Source organism: Amblyraja radiata, chromosome 2 (genome assembly GCF_010909765.2).
Source record: "Amblyraja radiata isolate CabotCenter1 chromosome 2, sAmbRad1.1.pri, whole genome shotgun sequence".
Classification (NCBI taxonomy): domain Eukaryota; kingdom Metazoa; phylum Chordata; class Chondrichthyes; order Rajiformes; family Rajidae; genus Amblyraja; species Amblyraja radiata.
Window position 1 is genome coordinate 110,667,227 of NC_045957.1, and position 19,736 is coordinate 110,686,962.

The 19,736-nt window shown below is 47.3% G+C and overlaps 1 protein-coding gene across 1 annotated transcript in view; it reads right to left on the minus strand.

Annotated features, from left to right (window-relative positions):
- Positions 1-19,736, minus strand: part of eepd1 (endonuclease/exonuclease/phosphatase family domain containing 1) — a 95,690-nt gene that overhangs the window by 36,310 nt on the left and 39,644 nt on the right. The window contains exon 2 of the mRNA XM_033013440.1: positions 4,225-4,276. Within this exon, the coding sequence (XP_032869331.1) occupies positions 4,225-4,276 (52 nt within the window). The remainder of the gene's footprint in view (positions 1-4,224; positions 4,277-19,736) is intronic.

Below are 19,736 nucleotides of genomic sequence, written 5' to 3' on the forward strand. Positions count from 1 at the left end.
ACCAACACACTACAGTTCAGATGCTTCCCTGCCTTTGTCCTTTTTCAGCGCTCAGACATAACACAGAATTTAGTTTAGTTTAGTGACACAGCAGGGAAACAGGCCCTATGGCCCATCAAGTCCACTCCAACCATCAATCACTCGTTCACATTAGTTCTATGTTATCCCACTTTCCCCCACTCCCCACACGCTGGAGGCAATTTACAGAGACCAATTAACCTATAAACCCGTACGCCTGGATAGAATGGATGTGGAGAGGATGTTTCCACTAGTGGGAGAGTCTAGCACTAGTCATAGCCTCAGAATTAAAGGGCGTTCCTTTAGGAATGAGATACGGAGGAATTTCTTTAGTTCAAGGGTGATGAATCAGTGGAATTGATTGCTACAGAAGGCTGTGGTAGCCAAGTCAATGGATATTTTTAAGATAGAGATTGATAGATTCTTGATTAGTACAGGTGTCAGAGATTATGGGATGAAGGCAGGAGGGAGAGATAGATCAGCCAGGATTGAGACCTGGTTGTCATGGTACACCAGTCATTGAAAGTAGGCATGCAGGTGCAGCAGGCAGTGAAGAAAGCGAATGGTATGTTAGCATTCATAGCAAAAGGATTTGAGTATAGGAGCAGGGAGGTTCTACTGCAGTTGTACAGGGTCTTGGTGAGACCACACCTGGAGTATTGCGTCCAGTTTTGGTCTCCAAATCTGAGGAAGGACATTATTGCCATAGAGGGAGTACAGAGAAGGTTCACCAGACTGATTCCTGGGATGTCAGGACTTTCATATGAGGAAAGACTGGATAGACTTGGCTTGTACTCGCTAGAATTTAGGAGATTGAGGGGGGATCTTATAGAAACTTACAAAATTCTTAAGGGGTTGGACAGGCTAGATGCAGGAAGATTGTTCCCGATGTTGGGGAAGTCCAGGACAAGAGGTCACAGCTTAAGGATAGAGGTGAAATCCTTTTGGACCGAGATGAGAAAAAAACTTTTCACACAGAGAGTGGTGAATCTCTGGAACTCTCTGCCACAGAAGGTAGTTGAGGCCAGTTCATTGGCTATATTTAAGAGGGAGGTAGATGTGGCCCTTGTGGCTAAAGGGATCAGGGGGTATGGAGAGAAGGCAGGTACGGGATACTGAGTTGGATGATCAGCCATGATCATATTGAATGTCGGTGCAGGCTTGAAGGGCCGAATGGCCTACTCCTGCACCTATTTTCTATGTTTCTATCTATGTTTCTATGAATAGCAGAGTAGACTCGATGAGCCGAATGGCCGAGTTCTACTCCTATCACTGATGAACTTATGAACGCCTTTGGAATGTGGGAGGAAACCGGAGCACCCGGAGGAAACCAACGAGAAAGTTACAGGGATAACATGCAAACACCACACAGAGAGCATCCGAGGTGAGGATCGAACCCCAGGTCTCTGGAGCTGTGAGGCAACGGCTCTACCAGCTGCGCCACTAATTTACTGGAGCAGGCTTCATTTTTTCCATATCAAACTGAATTTGTTCGCTTTCCTTCAACCACTATTAAATCTATTCCAGATTTCTTTAAACACCAAATGATAACAGCAGTGCATGTTTAATATAGCATGGATGACTTTGTTAAATAGCATCAGTAAATGAAAAAGACATTCTCAGTGAAAGAGTTGTCATGGCCTATCAATGATATTTTCCCTTTCTTGTACACATTCCCTGCTTTCATCTGGCAATCCGCCACATACTCCATATATCTCATTGGACTTTTTGTAAGCCTCCAAATGATTTGGCATTAATGAGTCATGCACACATTCCTGCTGCTATAATCAGCTGTATGTATCTTTAGAGGCAGGTTCCGCCCAAAATGGAAAAAAATAGGTTGACAGCTGGACTAACAATAAATCCTGCCCATTATCTTAGAACATAGATAGACACAAAAAGCTGGAGTAACTCAATGGTTCAGACAGCATCTCTGGAGAAAAGGAATAGGTGTCGTTTCGGTCGAGACCCTTCTTCAGACTGGAGAGTCAGGGGAAAGGGAAACGAGAGGTATAGATGGTGCTGCAGAGAGATATAGAACAAATGTATGAAAGATATGCAAAAAAGTGTCGACAAAGTGAGAACGAGATGCTGGTGCGATGGGTGGGGGCAGGATGGAGAGAGAGGGAATGCAAGGGTCACTTGAAGTTGGAGAAATCAATATTGATGCTGCCTGTCCTGCTTTGTACCTATCCTCACAACCCTAATCCTACCTTAACAATGGATCAGGGGGTCTTATTGAAACATATAAGATTATTAAGGGATTGGATGTGCTAGAGGCAGGAAACATGTTCCCGATGTTGGGGGAGTCCAGAACCAGGGGCCACAGTTTAAGAATAATGGGTAGGCCATTTAGAACGGAGATGAGGAAAAACTTTTTCACTCAGAGAATTGTGAATCTGTGGAATTCTCTGCCTCAGAAGGTAGTGGAGGCCAATTTGCTTGATGCTTTCAAGAGAGAGTTAGATAGAGGTCTTAAAGATAGCGGAGTCAAGGGGTATGGGGAGAAGGCAGGAACGGGGTACTGATTGTGGAAGGTCAGCCATGATCACAGTGAATGGTGGTGTTGGCTCCAAGGGCCGAATGGCCAACTCCTGCACCTATTGTCTGTTGTCTATTGTCTATCACTATCAACCTCCTCATGCACTATCCTGGACATGTTTTTTTTACTGTACTGCAGAATTTGTGGCCACGACCCGAAACGTCACCTATTCCTTCTCCGCAGAGATGCTGCCTGTTCTGCTGGGTTACTCCAGCGTTTTTTGTTTACCTAGCATTGAGTTTGCTTTCTTTACTACCAATTCGACTTGCAGATTAACTTTTTTGGAAATTCTGCACCAGCACTCCCAAGTCCCTTTGCACCTCCGATTTCTGGATACTCTCCCCATTTAGAAAATAGTCTACGCCTTTATTCCTACTACCAAATTGCATGACTCCACACTTTGCTACACTACATTCCGTTCGCCACATCTCTGCCCACTCGCCCAACCTGTCCTTCTGCAGACTCCCTGCTTTCTCTGCACTACCTGCCCTTCCACCTATTTTCGTATCATCTGCAAACTTGGCCACAAAGCCTTCAATCCCCTCGGCCAAATCATTAATATACAATGATTTGGACGATGATGTTGCTGTCAGCAAGATCTCTATTATACCTGTGTCTCACCGTACGAGTGTGTATATGATGATAAACGTGACCTGACTTGAATACTTCTGACTTTCACAGGGCAAAACAGGTGATAATTGTTTCGTTTAGTTTAGATATACAGCGCGGAAACAGGCCCCCTGAATCCGCGCCAACCAGCGATTCCCGTACACAGACTCTATCCTACACACAACAGGGACAAAGTACAATTTTACCAAGCCAGATCGTCTACAAACATAGAAAATAGGTGCAGGAGTAGGCCATTCGGCCCTTCGAGCCTGCACTGCCATTCAATATGATCATGGCTGATCATCCAACACAGTATCCTGTACCTGCCTTCTCTCCATACCCCCTGATCCCTTTAGCCACAAGGGCCACATCTAACTCCCTCTTAAATATAGCCAATGAACTGGCCTCAACTACCATCTGTGGCAGAGAATTCCAGAGATTCACCACTCTCTGTGTGAAAAATGTTCTTCTCATCTCGGTCCTAAAAGACTTCCCCCTTATCCTTAAACTGTGACCCCTAGGTCTGGACTTCCCCAACATCGGGAACAATCTTCCTGCATCTAGCCTGTCCAACCCCTTAAGAATTTTGTAAGTTTCTATAAGATCCCCCCTCAATCTTCTAAATACTAACGAGTACAAGCCGAGTCTATCCAGTCTTTCTTCATATGAAAGTCCTGACATCCCAGGACTCAGTCTGGTGAACCTTCTCTGTACTCTTCCACCGATCTCTATGGCAAGAATGTCTTTCCTCAGATTAGGAGACCAAAACTGTACACAATACTCCAGATGTGGTCTCACCAAGACCTGCACATCTTTGGAGCGTGGGGGAAAACCGGAGCACCCGGAGAAAACCCACGCAGGTGAAGGGAAGAACGTACAAACTCCATACAGACAGCACTCGTTCTCAGGATCTAACCTGTGCCTCTGGCTCTGTACGGCAGCAACTCTACTGCTGTGCCACCGTGCTGCCCTTCAAATTGTTCTTCAAATTAATTGAACCATCCTTGCAAGTTTGTACAATTATTTAAAGGCAGCAAAACTTTTGAAAAACTTACCTTTTCCAGAGCTTCTCGATCAACAATTTCTTGCACTGCTAACAACTTGATGCTGGAAAACAGGAAAAAGCAATACCTAATGAAATGGACTTCTCGCATCCACTGCAACGCTTGCATATTAAAACATTTTGGGGACTTCTAAGGTTCATAAAATTATTGCTCATTAAATTCTTGATAAAGTGGATGACGCATAAGAGTCACAGGGTCATATGGCATGGAATGCAGCCTTTAGACCAATTAGTCCATGCCTACCAACATGCTGCTCCCAACTGGTTGCTTTTCTTTTTGACAAAGTGACAAATGAACATTTTCTTTAGCAGGTACACAAAAATGCTGGAGAAACTCAGCGGGTGCAGCAGCATCTATGGAGCGAAGGAAATAGGCGACGTTTCGGCCCGAAACGTCGCCTATTTCCTTCGCTCCATAGATGGTGCTGCACCCGCTGAGTTTCTCCAGCATTTTTGTGTACCTTCGATCTTCCAGCATCTGCAGTTCCTTCTTGAACACATTTTCTTTAGCAGGGTTTTAATAACAAAAACAACAAAAATGATACCATTAAGCTCTCTCACAAAAGGCAAAGCTTTGTTTTGCTCGGTGTAGAATGGTAAATTACCTTAAATAAAGGGTCATATAGTCATACAGCACAGAAACAGGCCCTTTGGCCCAACTCGTTCATGCCATAGTCATACAGTGTGGAAACAGGCCCTTCGGCCTAACTTGCCCACACCCATCTGCACTGGTCCGACCTGCCTGCGTTTGGCCCATATCCTTCTAAACCCATCCGATCCATGTACCTATCCAAATTTACTTTAAATGTTGTGTTAGTCCCTGCCTCAACTACCTCCTCTGGCAGCTCGGTCCTTACACCCACCACCCTTTGTGTCAAACAAGTTGCCCCTCAGATTCCTACTAAATCTTTCCCCCTAACTTTAAACATCTGGCGACTGCTTGGTAACCTCTGGTTCTTGATTCCCCTGCTCTGGGTAAAGGACTCTGTGCAGTTACCCTATCTAATTCCCTCACAATGTTATACACTCTGTAAGATCACCCCTCAGCCTCCTGTGCTGCAAGGAATAAAGTCCTAGCCTGCTTAACCTCAGGAATCACAACAATTTTTTCCTGGGAGGTGGGCTCTTGCTTCGGGCAGCTGAAACCAGCCCTGTGCGTGTGGCGTGTGCGTCTGTGTTTTGAGGTGTGAGTGTGTGAGACACCAAGGGCAACAGCGGTTGCGGGATTCACACAGTGGCCGCAGGGTTTGTATCAATCACTCGCTTCTCCAGGCGGGAGTCTCCGGCTTCTCCCGTTGGATTGGGGCGAGGTGGGGGGGCGGGGGGTAATTTGTTTGAAATAACTTCTTCACCTTTCCCTCCTTCTCGGGTTTCTGTCAGCTGCCACACCGATCTCCCGGCAGAGACACTGGAGACACAGCCCAGGGAAGGACAGGCTTGGCACCAGCACAGACTCGACTCTATCCTGCTCCACACCGCTCCGCAAAGCCAGCGAGTGCCTCGCACAATCGCTCCTTCCACCGATCTTTAACCCCTGCAGCCCCGGAGTTCCTTCCAGCGCTTTGGAGCGGATAGGATGAGGCCCGCCATCCGTCACAGACATGGGTCCTGTCCCCGATGCAGAACAAGGTTGCCAACTCCTGACTTATGGCACACTGACGTGTAACTTCCCGCACTACCACAGAACCCGCTAAATAGCCCGCCGCACGGAACGTAGTAAGAGCTTGCTGCGGGCCGGATAAAATCTCGTGGCGGGCCGGATGTGGCCCGCGGGCCATTGTTTGGAGACCCCTGCTCTAACTGATGAAGGCCAATGTGCCGAAAGCCTTCTTGACTACCCTGTCTATCTGTGACGCCACTTTCAAGGAACTATGTACCTGCACTCCTAGATCCCTCTGCCCTACAACCCTCCCCAGAGCATAGCCATTTACTGTGAAGGTCATGGCCTGGTTTAGGGCCTGTCCCACTTTCATGACCTAATTCACAACCTGTTTTAGGACATCCGGTGGCGCTGTCATGGCTGCCTCCGAATTCAGTCCGGTATCTTTTTTGTTTTTTGTTATGTTAGAAGTGCATTTTTTTGGGGGTTTTTTTTGTCTTTTATGTGGGGGCAAGAGGGTACGGTAAGGGGGATACCGTCCTTCAGTCGCTTCCTGGAGATGTGACTATTGTTCGAGTCGCGTCCTCGCCCCCCCCTCCTCCAGCGACCTACCTACTGGATTGGCGCGGCCTTTCCTGCCGGGACCGACCAGATCTCCAGCAGCGGTGGTGCAGCGCTGGATACATCACGGGGCGGGTGATGCCTTACCGGGGATCGCCGTTTGGAGCTCCGGAGTGCTGGGCCTGCTGCACCGACATCGCGGAGCTGTGGTTCGCGGAGCTCCGGTGGCACTGATCAACATCGCGGAGACCTGCGACCCTTTGTCGGGGGTCACCAGCGTGGGTCTCCGTCCGGCTCGGCCTGTGGGCTTCGGGAGCCGCGGACTCCGGTGGGAGGTGGCTGATTTGGAGGTCTGGGCCGCTGAGGATGTTCTCCGTCGGGGTTCGACGTCGGGGTCCCATCATTCCCGGCGAGAGGGCCTGAACATCGCGCCACCCGTGGCGGCGACTACGGGGTGCTCGGGAGGCCCCGACCACGGGTGAACATCTGGGAAGATCAGCGAGGAGGCTGACTGGACTTTGGTTCCTTCCCTAACTTTGGTGCCACTGTGGGGATGTTGTGTCGTGGACTTCTGTGTTTTTTTTATTTTTATTTTTTATGACTGTAAGGAAAATCCATTTCGTTGTCTCTTATGAGACAATGACAATAAATTGAATCCAATCCAATCCAATCTACTCGTGGACATTTTTCATCCGGCTAGAAAAAACGCCCCAACCTGCTTGATGGCACGAGTACATACGACTAGCATCACGGTCTGCTATGACCTACCTACGACCTCCGACAACCTCGTGATGACTATGCTGCGAGTATGAGTCAAGGGCAAACTCGGCAGAGGTCGTGAAAGTGGGACAGGCCCTTTAGACTTCATAAATGTATAATTTCGCACATATCTGTATTAAACTCCTTTAACCATTCCTCAGCCCACCTGCCCAACTAATCAAGATCCTGATGCTGACCAAGATGCCCCATCTAAACTTGACCCATTTGGCCCATATCCCTCTAAACCATTCCTATTCATGTACCTGTCCAAGTGTCCTTTAAATGCAGTTCGGGTGTCTGCCTCAACTACCTCTTCTGGAAGCTCGTTCCATATACCCACCAGCATGTTTCGGGTGAGTCGTGGGGGCGCTGCAAGCCGGCGCCCTGTCAGCAGCGTGTCCGTTTTTTTCAGCTTTTTTTAGTACGTTTTAAAGTATGTTTTTTGTGTATCTTTGTGTGTCTTGTGGGGGGGGTGGTGTGGGGGGGTGAGGGGGAAACCGCTTTGGTCGCCTCCTCCATGGAGAGGCGACTTTTTCCAGGTCGCCTCCCCCGTGGCCTAACATCAAGGATCGGCGCGGCCTTTCCCAGAGACGCGCCCGGGGCTCCAGCAGCGTAGACTCTCGGCGTGGAGCGGGTGAGCCCTCGCTGGGGCTCGCCAGAGGGGAGCGCTCCGTTTTGCTGGCGCGGCGTCTGCAGCCCGGGATCCCTCGTAGGGGACCCGGGGGAAGAAGAAGCTTCCACCGCCGGCCCGCGGCCAACTTCTACCGCGGGCCCGGCGCGGACTTACCATCACCCCTGGAGGGGAGCTTCGACCGCCCTCCCTGCAGTCTGCGGTGTTTCTGGCTGCGGCGCGGCGGGGACTTTAAATCTTCGACCGCCGGCCTGCGGCCTACACCATTCTGAAGCCGCGATCTCCGGTGAGGAAGAGACGACTATGGACTGGCTCTGGACTCTGGTCTCAACCACGGGGGGAAATGGAGGAGGACTGGCCAATTTTTGTGCCTCCACCACAGTGATGAATGCTGTGGTGGATGTTTGTGTTAAATTTTTATTGTGTGTTGTGTGTTCTTTCTCATTGTATCGCTGCTGGCAAATTCATTTCACTTGCACTTATGTGCAATGTGACGAATAAACCCGTATTGTATTGTTGTATTGCCTCTGAGTGAAGAAGTAGCCCCTCAGGCTCCTATTAAATCTTGTCCCTCTCACCTTAAAACAATTGCCATCTCGCTTTTGATTCCCCCACTCTGGGTAAAAGACCAGCCTATCAATTCCGCTCAGAATCACAGAAGCTTGAGAATTTGAAAATGTGAAAGTACTGCTGGACAGTGTCAGGAGAATGATGCAAACTCATATCCTTTGACTATTATGCTGTGTTTAAGAAAGAACTGCTGATGCTGGAAAAATCAAAGGTAGACAAAAATGCTGGAGAAACTCAGCGGGTGAGGCAGCATCTATGAAGCGAAGGAATAGGTGACGTTTCGGTTTGAGACCTTTCTTCAGACAGATGTGGGGGTGGCGGGGGCGGGAAGAAGAAAGGAAGAGGCGGAGACAGTGGGCTGTGGGAGAGCTCAGTTCGCACTAACCAACCTGATCTCCCGGTGGCTCAGCATTTCAACTCCCCCTCCCATTCCGAATCCGACCTTTCTGTCCTGGGCCTCCTCCATGGCCAGAGTCCCACTGCAAATTGGAGGAGCAGCACCTCATATTTTGCTTGGGTAGTTTATACCCCAGCAGTATGAACATTGACTTCTCCAATTTCAGGTATTCCTTGCTTTCTCCCTCCTTCCCCTCCCCTTCGCAGCTCTCCCACAGCCCACTGTCTCCGCCTCTTCCTTTCTTCTTCCCCCCCCCCCCCCCCCCCACCCCCTCCACATCAGTCTGAAGAAGGGATTTGACCCGAAACGTCACTTATTCCTTCGCTCCACAGATGCTACCTCTACCTACTATTATGCTGTGGTGATATTGCACTCCACTTCATCGCTATAAGTATTTACACTTACAAACAAGCTCTCTCATATCCCGTAATCTCGTGAATAATGAAAAGCCTGGATAGATTGGACGCGAACAGAATAATAAACTAAACTAAACCACCAGATTCAGGAACCTACCCTCTGTCATCCGAATTAACGAATGGTCTGTTACATCACTGTGGACATTGGACATTTTCTCTGGAACTATAATGCCACAATGCAGTAAAACTACGTTCTGCACTGCGATGTCTTTCTCTTTGTGCTACCTGGTGTACTTGTGTATGCTTTGATTATACTCACGCATAGTTTGATTTGATTTGCTTGGAGTGCACGCAAACAAAAGCTGTTTCACTGCATCTCGGTACACGTGACAATAATAAGCCAACACTAGGTTTTTCCACACGGATGGTTATAGATATGGGGAAACAAGCTGCCAGAGATGTTGCAGGCAGATACAATTACAACATTCACAATATTTATACGGGTTTTTTCCACGGTTGCTTGGACAGAAAAGGCCCAAAAGAGGCAAATGGGATTGGTCTGGATAGGCATGACAGTCACAGATGAAGTGGGCTGAAAGGGCTTGTTTCTCAGCAGTACAAATATGTGATTTAATTATTCCATTAGTGTGGCAAGGCTAAGACAGTACATGGGGAAGGGGGGGGGTGGAGAAACCAATGAGTTGGTGAGCTTCTGCCAGTCTAATCAGTCTAATTTAATAATGTGAATTTACTTTTCTCTACTCCGTGGTGGAATGTGGATCAATAGTCCAAGTATGAACACTTTAGTTTAGAGATGCAGCATTGAAACAGGCCCTTTGGCCCACCAAGTACATGCCGACCATCGATCACCCGTTCACACTAGTTCTATGTTATCCCACTTTCTGATCCACTCCCTACACACCAGGGGCAATTTACAGACGGAAAATTAACCTACAAACCCCCACGACTTTGGGATGTGGGAGGAAACCGGAGCACCCGGAGGAAACCCACACAGTCACAGGGAGAACGTTCAAACTCCACACAGACGGCAGCCGAGGTCAGGATCGAACCAGGGTCCCTGGCACTGTGAGGCAGCAGCTCTACCAGCTGCACCACTAGAATCATTTAATAGCAATGCTGCTTTAACCTAAGATAATGACGACAAAGGTGTAGGAGCTCTGGTGAATGTAATCCCAGCTCAGTCACACTGGGAACAAAGCCAGAGGCTTTGCTTTGTCATGTGATTACTGTGGAGGTTCTTGGTTAATAAACGTACTCAAAGGTTATAGGGAGAAGGCAGGAGAACGGGGTTGAGAGGGAAAGCTAGTTCAGCCATTATTGAATGGTGACGTCGACTTGATGGGCTGAATGACCTGTGACTTATGAGACTCAGCCAGGTATTGCTCTTCCTTTTTATAATGACATGTTTAGTTTAGTTTAGAGATACAGCACGGAAACAGGCCCTTTGGCCCACCGAGTCCGCACCGACCAGCGATCCTCACACATTAACACTATCCTACACACACTAGGGACAATTTACAACTATACCAAGGCAATTAACCCACGAACCTGTACGTCTTTGGAGTGTGGGAGGAAACCAAAGACCTCGAAGAAAACCCACATGGTCATGGGGAGAACATACAAACCCGGGTCTCCAGGGATCGAACCGGGGTCTCCGGGGCTGCAGGCGCTGTAAGGCAGCAACTCTTCCGCTGCACCACCGTGCCGCTGTGGTTAGCACGCAACAAAAGTACACGTGACAATAAACTAAACTAAAACTAAACTGAAGGTACACAAAATTGCTGGAGAAACTCAGCGGGTGCAGCAGCATCTATGGAGCGAAGGAAATAGGCGACGTTTCGGGCCGAAACCCTTCTTCCGAAACGTCGCCTATTTCCTTCGCTCCATAGATGCTGCTGCACCCGCTGAGTTTCTCCAGCAATTTTGTGTACCTTCGATCTTCCAGCATCTGCAGTTCCTTCTTGAACACTAAAACTAAACTGAACTACTTTTCCTTTTCATTACGTTGGCATGTGGTTAGCACAGCACCACTGACGCACTGTAACTGCCCTTGGGAAAGAGGAAGTAGGACTCAAGTACCCAGAAGAGACCATGTACTAAATTATGAAATATGACAAGCCCAGCTTTATTGCTTCTGCCTCTAATGAATGCAAGGGTCTGTATACAAAGCTGTGCCCGCTCACGGTTTGCAGAAAGCTTCCCTGTTGCCAAGGTAAGGACAACCTCTCGTCCTGAAAGGTTACGTTAATTTCCCCGTGCCAGATGACTGGAGTTCAGCTCATTGCCAGTTCTTTATGTACAAAGTTCACCCTAGTAATTTGAGGGCATCTTTTACGTATTTACGTTTACTTAACTTGGAAAGAATATCGTGCACACTCAGACACGGTCATTCAAATATTCCCAGTTAATTTGCTTCCACACATTCACAAGGTACTGAGTAATGCAACATGCTTTGGAAATAAACATTGATTAAAAAATTGATAACACCATGACATTTAAGATAAACCTCGAGTTCCTTAGCAACATAGATGAATTTGCAGAATGGAATCTGTAAAATTCATAAACACTTCACGGTACACATTGTCAATTTTCTTTGATCAACAGTTTCAATGGATGTACTCGATATGAGACAAAGCTCTGCTGTTGAGGTTGGGGACTGATGAAGGCCATTGTGCCAAAAACCTTCTTGGCCACCCTATCTACCAGTGGCGCCACTTTCAAGGAACTATGTACCTGCACTCCTAGATTTCTGCTCTACAACACTCCCCAGAGCACAGCCAGTGACTGCAAAGGTCCTGGCCTGGTTTGACTTCCCAAAATACACCTCACACTTATCTGTATTAAACCCCATTTAACATTCCTCAGCCCACTTGGCCGACTGATCAAGATCCAGATGCCAACCAAGATGCCCCATCTAAACTAGACCTCTTGCCTGCATTTGCCCCACATCCCACTAAACCATTCCTATTCATGCACCCGTCCAAGTCTCCTTTAAATGCTTAACTAGTGTCTGCCTCAACTACCCACTCTGGCAGCTCGTTCCATAGACTCTAAGTGAAAAAGTTGTCCCTTACAACCAGATGCAACAAAAGCTTTCCACTGTACCTTGGTACATGTGACAATAAACAAACCTGGAACTAAACTGAACTGAACTGCGTTTCCTTTTCATTATGTGTAGCTTGTGGTTAGCGCAGCACCACTGATGCACTGTAACTGCCCTTGGGAAAGTGGAAGTAGGACTCAGGTACCCAGAAGAGACCATGTACTAAGTTATAAAATATGACAAGCCCAGCTTTATTGCTTCTGCCTCTAATGAATGCAAGGGTCTGTGTACAAAGCTGTGCCCGCTCACGGTTTGCAGAAAGCTTCCCTGTCACCAACTCAAGGACAGACTTCCTCTCGTCCTGAAAGGTCCAGTTCATTTCCCCGTGCCAGATGACTGCAGTTCAGCTCATTGCCGATTCTTTATGTACAAAGTTCACACTAGTCATTTGAGGGCTCCTTTAGCGTATTTACATTTACTTAACTTGGAAAAAATATAGTGCATGGTCAGACACGGTCATTAAAATATTTCCAGTTAGTTTGTTTCGGGTTAGTTAGAATGGGTGTCAAGGGTTACGGGGAGAAGGCAGGAAAATGGGATTAGGAGGCAGAGATCAGCCATGATTGAATGGCGGAGTAGACTCGATGAGCCGAATGGCCTAATTCTACTTCTATAACTTGTGAACTTGTTTCCACGCATGCACAAGGTACTGAGCAAATGTAATATGCTTTGGAAATAAATATTGATTTAACAGTTGATAAACCTATGACATTTAAGATAAAACTCGAGTTCCTTCGCAACATAGACGTACTTGCAGGATAGAATCTGAACATTTTATAAACACTTCACGGTGAATGTTGTCGATTTTCTTTGATCAACAGTTTCAAAGGTCATACTAGATATTAAACAAATACTCTGCTGTTGAGGTAGTGGAGATATGGCCAAAATCACTAAGTTCAATCAGACTTAAAGCAGATCTTGAATACAGTCATTTGAGGGCTCCTTTAGCGTATTTACATTTACTTAACTTGGAAAAAATATAGTGCATGGTCAGACACGGTCATTAAAATATTTCCAGTTAGTTTGTTTCGGGTTAGTTAGAATGGGTGTCAAGGGTTACGGGGAGAAGGCAGGAAAATGGGATTAGGAGGCAGAGATCAGCCATGATTGAATGGTCTTTCCCCCCCCCCACCATGGGGCAGATTGGCCTTCCTCAGTGTTGGAGAGTTGTTTGAACATTTAGTTCTCTATTTTTCAAAAGACAATATTACCCGCTTCATACTTGCAGGGCGGAAATCAATGAGAAATATTTTTCTTGGTTTTAACTAAAACTAGAATATTCCAGCGCTTGGACTGCTGGCAGTCAATTAATCAGAATAAGATGGTCACCAAAGATAGAAACATAGACATAGAAATTAGGTGCAGGAGTAGGCCATTCGACCCTTCAAACCTGCACCGCCATTCAATGTGATCATGGCTGATCATCCAGCTCAGTGTCCTGTATCTACCTTCTCTCCATACCCCCTGATCCCTTTAGCCACAAGGGCCACATCTAACTCCCTCTTAAATATAGCCAATGAACTGGCCTCAACTACCTTCTGTGGCAGAGAATTCCAGAGATTCACCACTCTCTGTGTAAAAATTGTTTTTCTCATCTCGGTCCTAAAGGATTTCCCCTCTATCCTTAAGCTGTGACCCCTTGTCCTGGACTTCCCCAACATCGGGAACAATCTTCCTGCATCTAGCCTGTCCAACCCCTTAAGAATTTTGTAAGTTTCTATAAGATCCCCCTCAATCTTCTAAATTCTAGCGAGTACAAGCCGAGTCTATCCAGTCTTTCTTCATATGAAAGTCCTGCCATCCCAGGAATCAGTCTGGTGAACCTTCTCTGTACTCCCTCTATGGCAAGAATGTCTTTCCTCAGATTAGGAGACCAAAACTGTACACAATACTCCAGGTGTGGTCTCACCAAGACCCTGTACAACTGCAGTAGAACCTCTCTGCTCTTATAGTAACTGTAGGTACTGTAGGTGGCGTTTCAGATCGTGACCCTTCTTCAAACTGAAAGAAGGGGGTGGGGAGTGAAGAGCTGGAGGCAGGAAAAGACCAGGACTAATCAGGCCCAAAACATCACCTATCCATGTTCTCCAGAGATACTGCTTGACCCATTGAGTTACTCCAGCACTTTGTGTTAGTGGCTCTAGTCTTTGGCAGAGTTCTTGATATTAAACAAACTGTGGTAATAGTTCTAGACTTTGGCAGAATTCTTGATATTAATCAAACTACTTGCAAACGAGTCGCACCCTGGCACTCCCTCTTCTCCCCTCTCCAAATCGGGCAAAAGGTATAGAAATGTGAAGCTTCCTCAGAGACAGAGATGCACAGAGTCTCTTGCCCAGAGTAGGTGAATTGAGGACCAGAGGACATACAGTAGATTTAAGGTGAAGGGGAGAAGATTTAATAGGAATCTGAGGGGTAACGTTCTCACACAAAGGGTGGTGGGTGTATGGAACAAGCTGCCAGAGGAGGTAGTTAAGGCTGGGACTATCCCAACATATAAGAAGCAGTTATACAGCTACATGGATAGGACAGGTTTGGAAGGATATGGACCAAATACTGGCACGTGGGACTAGTGTAGCTGGGACATGTTGCCCGGTGTGGGCAAGTTGGGCCGAAGAGCCTGTTTCCACACTGATTCACTGTATGACTCCATGGCAGTTTCTTCCCAGCTGGTATCAGGTGACTGAACCATTCTACCACAACATGAGAGCAGTCCAGAAATAATATCTACCTCATTGGAGACCCTCAGACTATCTTGGATCAGACTTTACTGGCTTTATCTCGCACTAAACGTTATTCAAGTTATTCCTTTCATCATGTATCTGTCACTGTGAATTGTTTGATTGAAATCAATGTGTTGTCTTTCTGCTGACTGGTTTGCACACGACAACTGTACCTTGGTACATGAAACAATAAACTAAATCAACTCAGCGACTATCTTTGTTTCTACAGGTTAAGGTGGTCACTTCATTGTATCGGCAGGTGAATCTTGGAAAGTGTCTCTCAGGCTGCATCTTCCCCACTCCACGCTTCCGCATCTCTACACTCCAACTGAAAAAACACAACTACTTCTGCGTTTGTTAGAGTCAGGATGCTTCAATCAGGATGCCATGTTAATGAAGAACCTCAGTAGGTTTAGTTTGGAGATACAATGCAAAAACAGGCCCATCGAGGCCACACCGACCAGCGATCCCCGCACGTTAACACTATCCTACACACACTGGGGCCAATTTACACTTATACCCAAGCCTATTAACCTACAAACCTGTACGTCATTGGAGTGTGGGAGGAAACCTCCCCAAGCAGGTCAGGGGGAGATCGTACAAACTCCGTACAGACAGCACCCATGGTCGGGATCGAACCCGGGTCTCCGTTGCTGCAAGCGCTGCAAGGCAGCAACTCTACCGCTGCGCCACCGGGCGGCCGTTAACCTACTTTCACTCCCACCTGCAGTACTATTTGGAATGTCAACTTATACGCTGATGTCACAACCAAAGAATATGCTGTGGCAACAACCCAAGCAACATCAACAAGCAGCTTGCAGCAGCTGAAAGCATGGAAAATATTAAGGGGGATAGGAAAAGTGAGAGACCCTCCATGCCAGACTCTGCACAATTATCCCCTACCTGAAAAATGTGGCATCAGTGCCTGGTCCAGGTAGGTAGATTTGTATGTGCCATAGAAACATAGAAAATGGGTGCAGGAGGAGGACATTCGAGCCTGCACCACCATTCATTGTGATCATAGCTGATCATCCACAACCCGTGCCTGCCTTCTACCCATATCCCTTGATTTCGCTAGCCCCTAAAGCTCTATCTAACTCTTTTAAATGTATCCAGTGAATTGGCCTCTACTGCCTTCTGCGGCAGAGAATTCCACAAATTCACAACTCTCTGGGTGAAAAAGTTTTTTCTCATCTCAGTTTTAAATGGCCTCCCCTTTATTCTTAGACTGTGGCCCCTGGTTCTGGACTCTGCCATCATTGGGATTTTATTTCCCTGCATCTAGCTTGTCCAGTCCTTTTATAATTTTATACATTTCTATAAGATATCCTCTCATCCTTCTAAATTCCAGTGAATGCAAGCCCACTCTTTCCCATCTTTCATATGACAGTCATAGAAACATAGAAAATAGGTGCAGGAGGAGGCCATTTGGCCCTTCGAGCCTGCACCGCCATTCATTGTGATCATGGCTGATCCTGAATGGGAATCCCGGGGATTAACCTCGTGAACCTACTCTGCACTGCCTCAATAGCAAGTAGGTCCTTCCTCAAATTAGCCAATCACTCCTTGGTGTCAGGGGTTATGAGGAGGAGGAGGCAAGAGAATGGGTTTGAGAGGGAAAAATAAATCAGCCATGATTGAATGGCGGAGTAGACTTGATGGGCCAAATGGCCTAATTCTGCTCCTATCACTTATGAACTCCACTGAGGAGCTCAAGCAGAGGAGCAAGACCAGTGCTCCCTCCTTGTGCCAGTGGCTATAACTTGTGCTATCTCCAAAGTGAAGCATCTCACCAAGCCTTGGCCACAATGCGGCAGGGTGGCGCAGTGGTTGAGTTGCTGCCTTACAACGCCAGAGACCCTGGTTCGATCCTTACCTCGAGTGCTGCCTGTAGGGAGTTTGCACGTTCTCCCCGTTACTACGTGGGTTTTCTCCGGGTGCTCCGGTTTCCTCCCACATTCCAAAGCCATGCAGGTTTGTAGATTAATTGACTTCTGTAAATTGTCCCTAGTGTGCAGAATAGAACTAGTGCACGGGTTATCGCCAGTCGGCGCGGACTCAGTGGGATGAAGGGCCTGTTTCCACGCTGTATCTCTAAACTAAACTCAACCAATACTTCAGTGCCTTGGAGATCACACTCCCAGAGTCGTGACAATGTCCCCGCCGAAAACAGTGCATTGTGAACACCACCACCCAGCATAATTCCAGAGTTAAACATTAATTTCAGCTCACTTCAACACCGATGAATGTTGCTAACAATAAACCTCTCAAATCAATCCACCTCTTTTGCCAGTACCCATTGTACATATAAAGATAGATATAAAGGCTTTATTGTGTGTAAAAATAGTTAAGAATCCAACAAAAGGTCCTTTCTCTAATTTGAATAAACTCTGCCAAAGTCCAGAACTATTACCACAGTTTGTTTAATATCAAGAAATCGGCCAAAGTCCAGAACTATTAACACAAAGTGCTGGAGTAACTCAGTTCAAGCAAAGTCTCTGGAGAACATGCAGAGGTGACATTTCGTGTTGGGATCCTTCTTCAGACTGATTGTGGGTGGGTCGGAGGGGGGTGGGGGGGGAGACAATCCATGACATGTAATAAGTGCACACAGGCGAGGGAGGTTATTGAAGGAGAAAACTAGACCAGGTGCGCACCCGTTGGGCCCATCCACCACTGACCCATACCCCCAACTGCACAGGCACGGCTGAGGGGTTCCCGTTGTGACGCGAGTCACGACAACCCTCCCCCAACTGCGCCTCGCCATCCCTCTTCGCCTATCCTCCTCCATTCCCCCTCATCCCCCAGCACTCCCCCCCATCCTCTTCACCTTTCCCCTTTCCTCCTCCCTCCCCCACTCCCTCCCTCACCTCTCCTCTCTCTCCTTTCCCCTACCCTCAGTCACTCCCTTCGTCCCTCCATAACCCCTCTCCCCTCCCTACACCTCTCCTCTCCCTCTATCTCCCTGCTCCCCCACTCCTCACTTCCCCCCATCCCACTCCCCCACTTTCCGTCCTCACCTCCCCCAGTGCCCCCCTCTCCCTCTATCCCCCACTCCCTACCTCCCCCACTCCCCCTTCCTCTATCCTCCCTCCCCCCCCACTCTCCCTCCTCATCTCCCCCACTATTCCCTCCCTCTCTCTCCCTACCCCCCTCCTCTCCCCTCTATCCCCCTGCTCCCCCACTCCTCACCGCCCCCCTATCCCACCAACCCCCCACAATACAAATTGTGATTTTTATTTAATGAAACCTCCCCGTTAACCCACCGCCCCACAACGAAAATCGCAATTTTTTAAAATGAAATTCTCAATGAAAATTGCATTTTTTATTTTAAATAACCTAAACACTGTTAGCTGTTAATGGAAACGGAAGAATTTAATTAAAACTGAGTTTATTTGAAAATCGCGTCCCATTGTGAGGTCATTGTGACATTGAACGCGGCTGACGTGGCATGGCAAGTGCAAAATTGGTTTGAAAAGCGATGTTTGTAACATTTAAAATGTCAATAACTTGTAAAATATACCATCAATCTGAACGAAACTTGTTTCATTTACATCCCTGGACAATGGTGAGTAAGGTGGGCCAAAACTTGCAGCGCAATCGTGTACCGTTTTGGTGGGGTTTTGAGATCTCACGCACACGCACGCATACAAACAAACAAGATCAGACTTTTGTACATATATGTGCAGCCCAGGTGGGGCACAGCAGAGGGGGGAGGAGAGAAGTGGGGAAGTGGAGGGGGAAGTCAGCGTTGTTAGAGGTTACCTAACATTGGAGAATTCAATGTTCATACCGTTGGGTTGTAAGGTGCTGTTCATCTAGTACTGTTCCTCAATCTGGCAATGGAGGAGGCCCAGGATAGAAGGGTCAGTAGTGGAATGGGAAAGGGAGTTAAAATGGTTAGCAACCGAGAGATCCAGTAGATCCTGGCGGACTGAACAGACCGTGAACTATGAACAAAGTACGTTCAATATCAAGAACCCTGCCAAAGTTTTGAACTATTAACTATAGGTGCTTGTCTGTACGGAGTTTGTACGTTCTCCCCGTGACCTGTGTGGGCTTTCTCCTGGATCTTCGGTTTCCTCCCACGCTACAAAGAAGTACAGGTTTGTGGATTGCGTAGGAAGGAACTGCAGATGCTGGCTTAAACTGAAGATAGACACAAAACGCTGGAGTAACTCAGCAGGACAGGCAGCACCTCTGGAGAGAAGGAATGGGTGACGTTTCGGGTTGAGACCCTTCCGCAGACTGAGAGTCAGGGGAAAGGGAAAACGAGAGATATAGACGGTGATATGGAGAGATATAGAACAAATGAATGTAAGATATGCAAATATGCAAGTAACAATGATAAAGGAAACAGGCCATTGTTAGCTGATTGCTAGATGAGATTGAGAAGCTGCTGCAACTTGGGTTGGGGAGGGATGGAGAGAGAGGGAATGGAGGGGTTACTTGAAGTTGGAGAAATCAATATTCATACCACTACTGCCCACGCAAAATATGAGATGCTGTTCCTCCAATTTGCATTTAGCCTCACTCTGACAATGGAGGAGGCCGAGGACAGAAAGGTCAGTGTGGGAATGGGAAGGGGAATTAATGTGATTGGCAACCGGGAGATCAGGTAGATCCAGGCAGACTGAGTGAAAGTGTTCAGCGAAACGATCGGCCAGTCTAAGTTTGGTCTTGCCAATGTATGGGAGTGAAGGTGTAAGTTAATTGTAGCAGTATAGGTTAATTTGCTTGATATAATTGTAAATTGTTCTCAGTGTTAGTGTGCATGGATCGC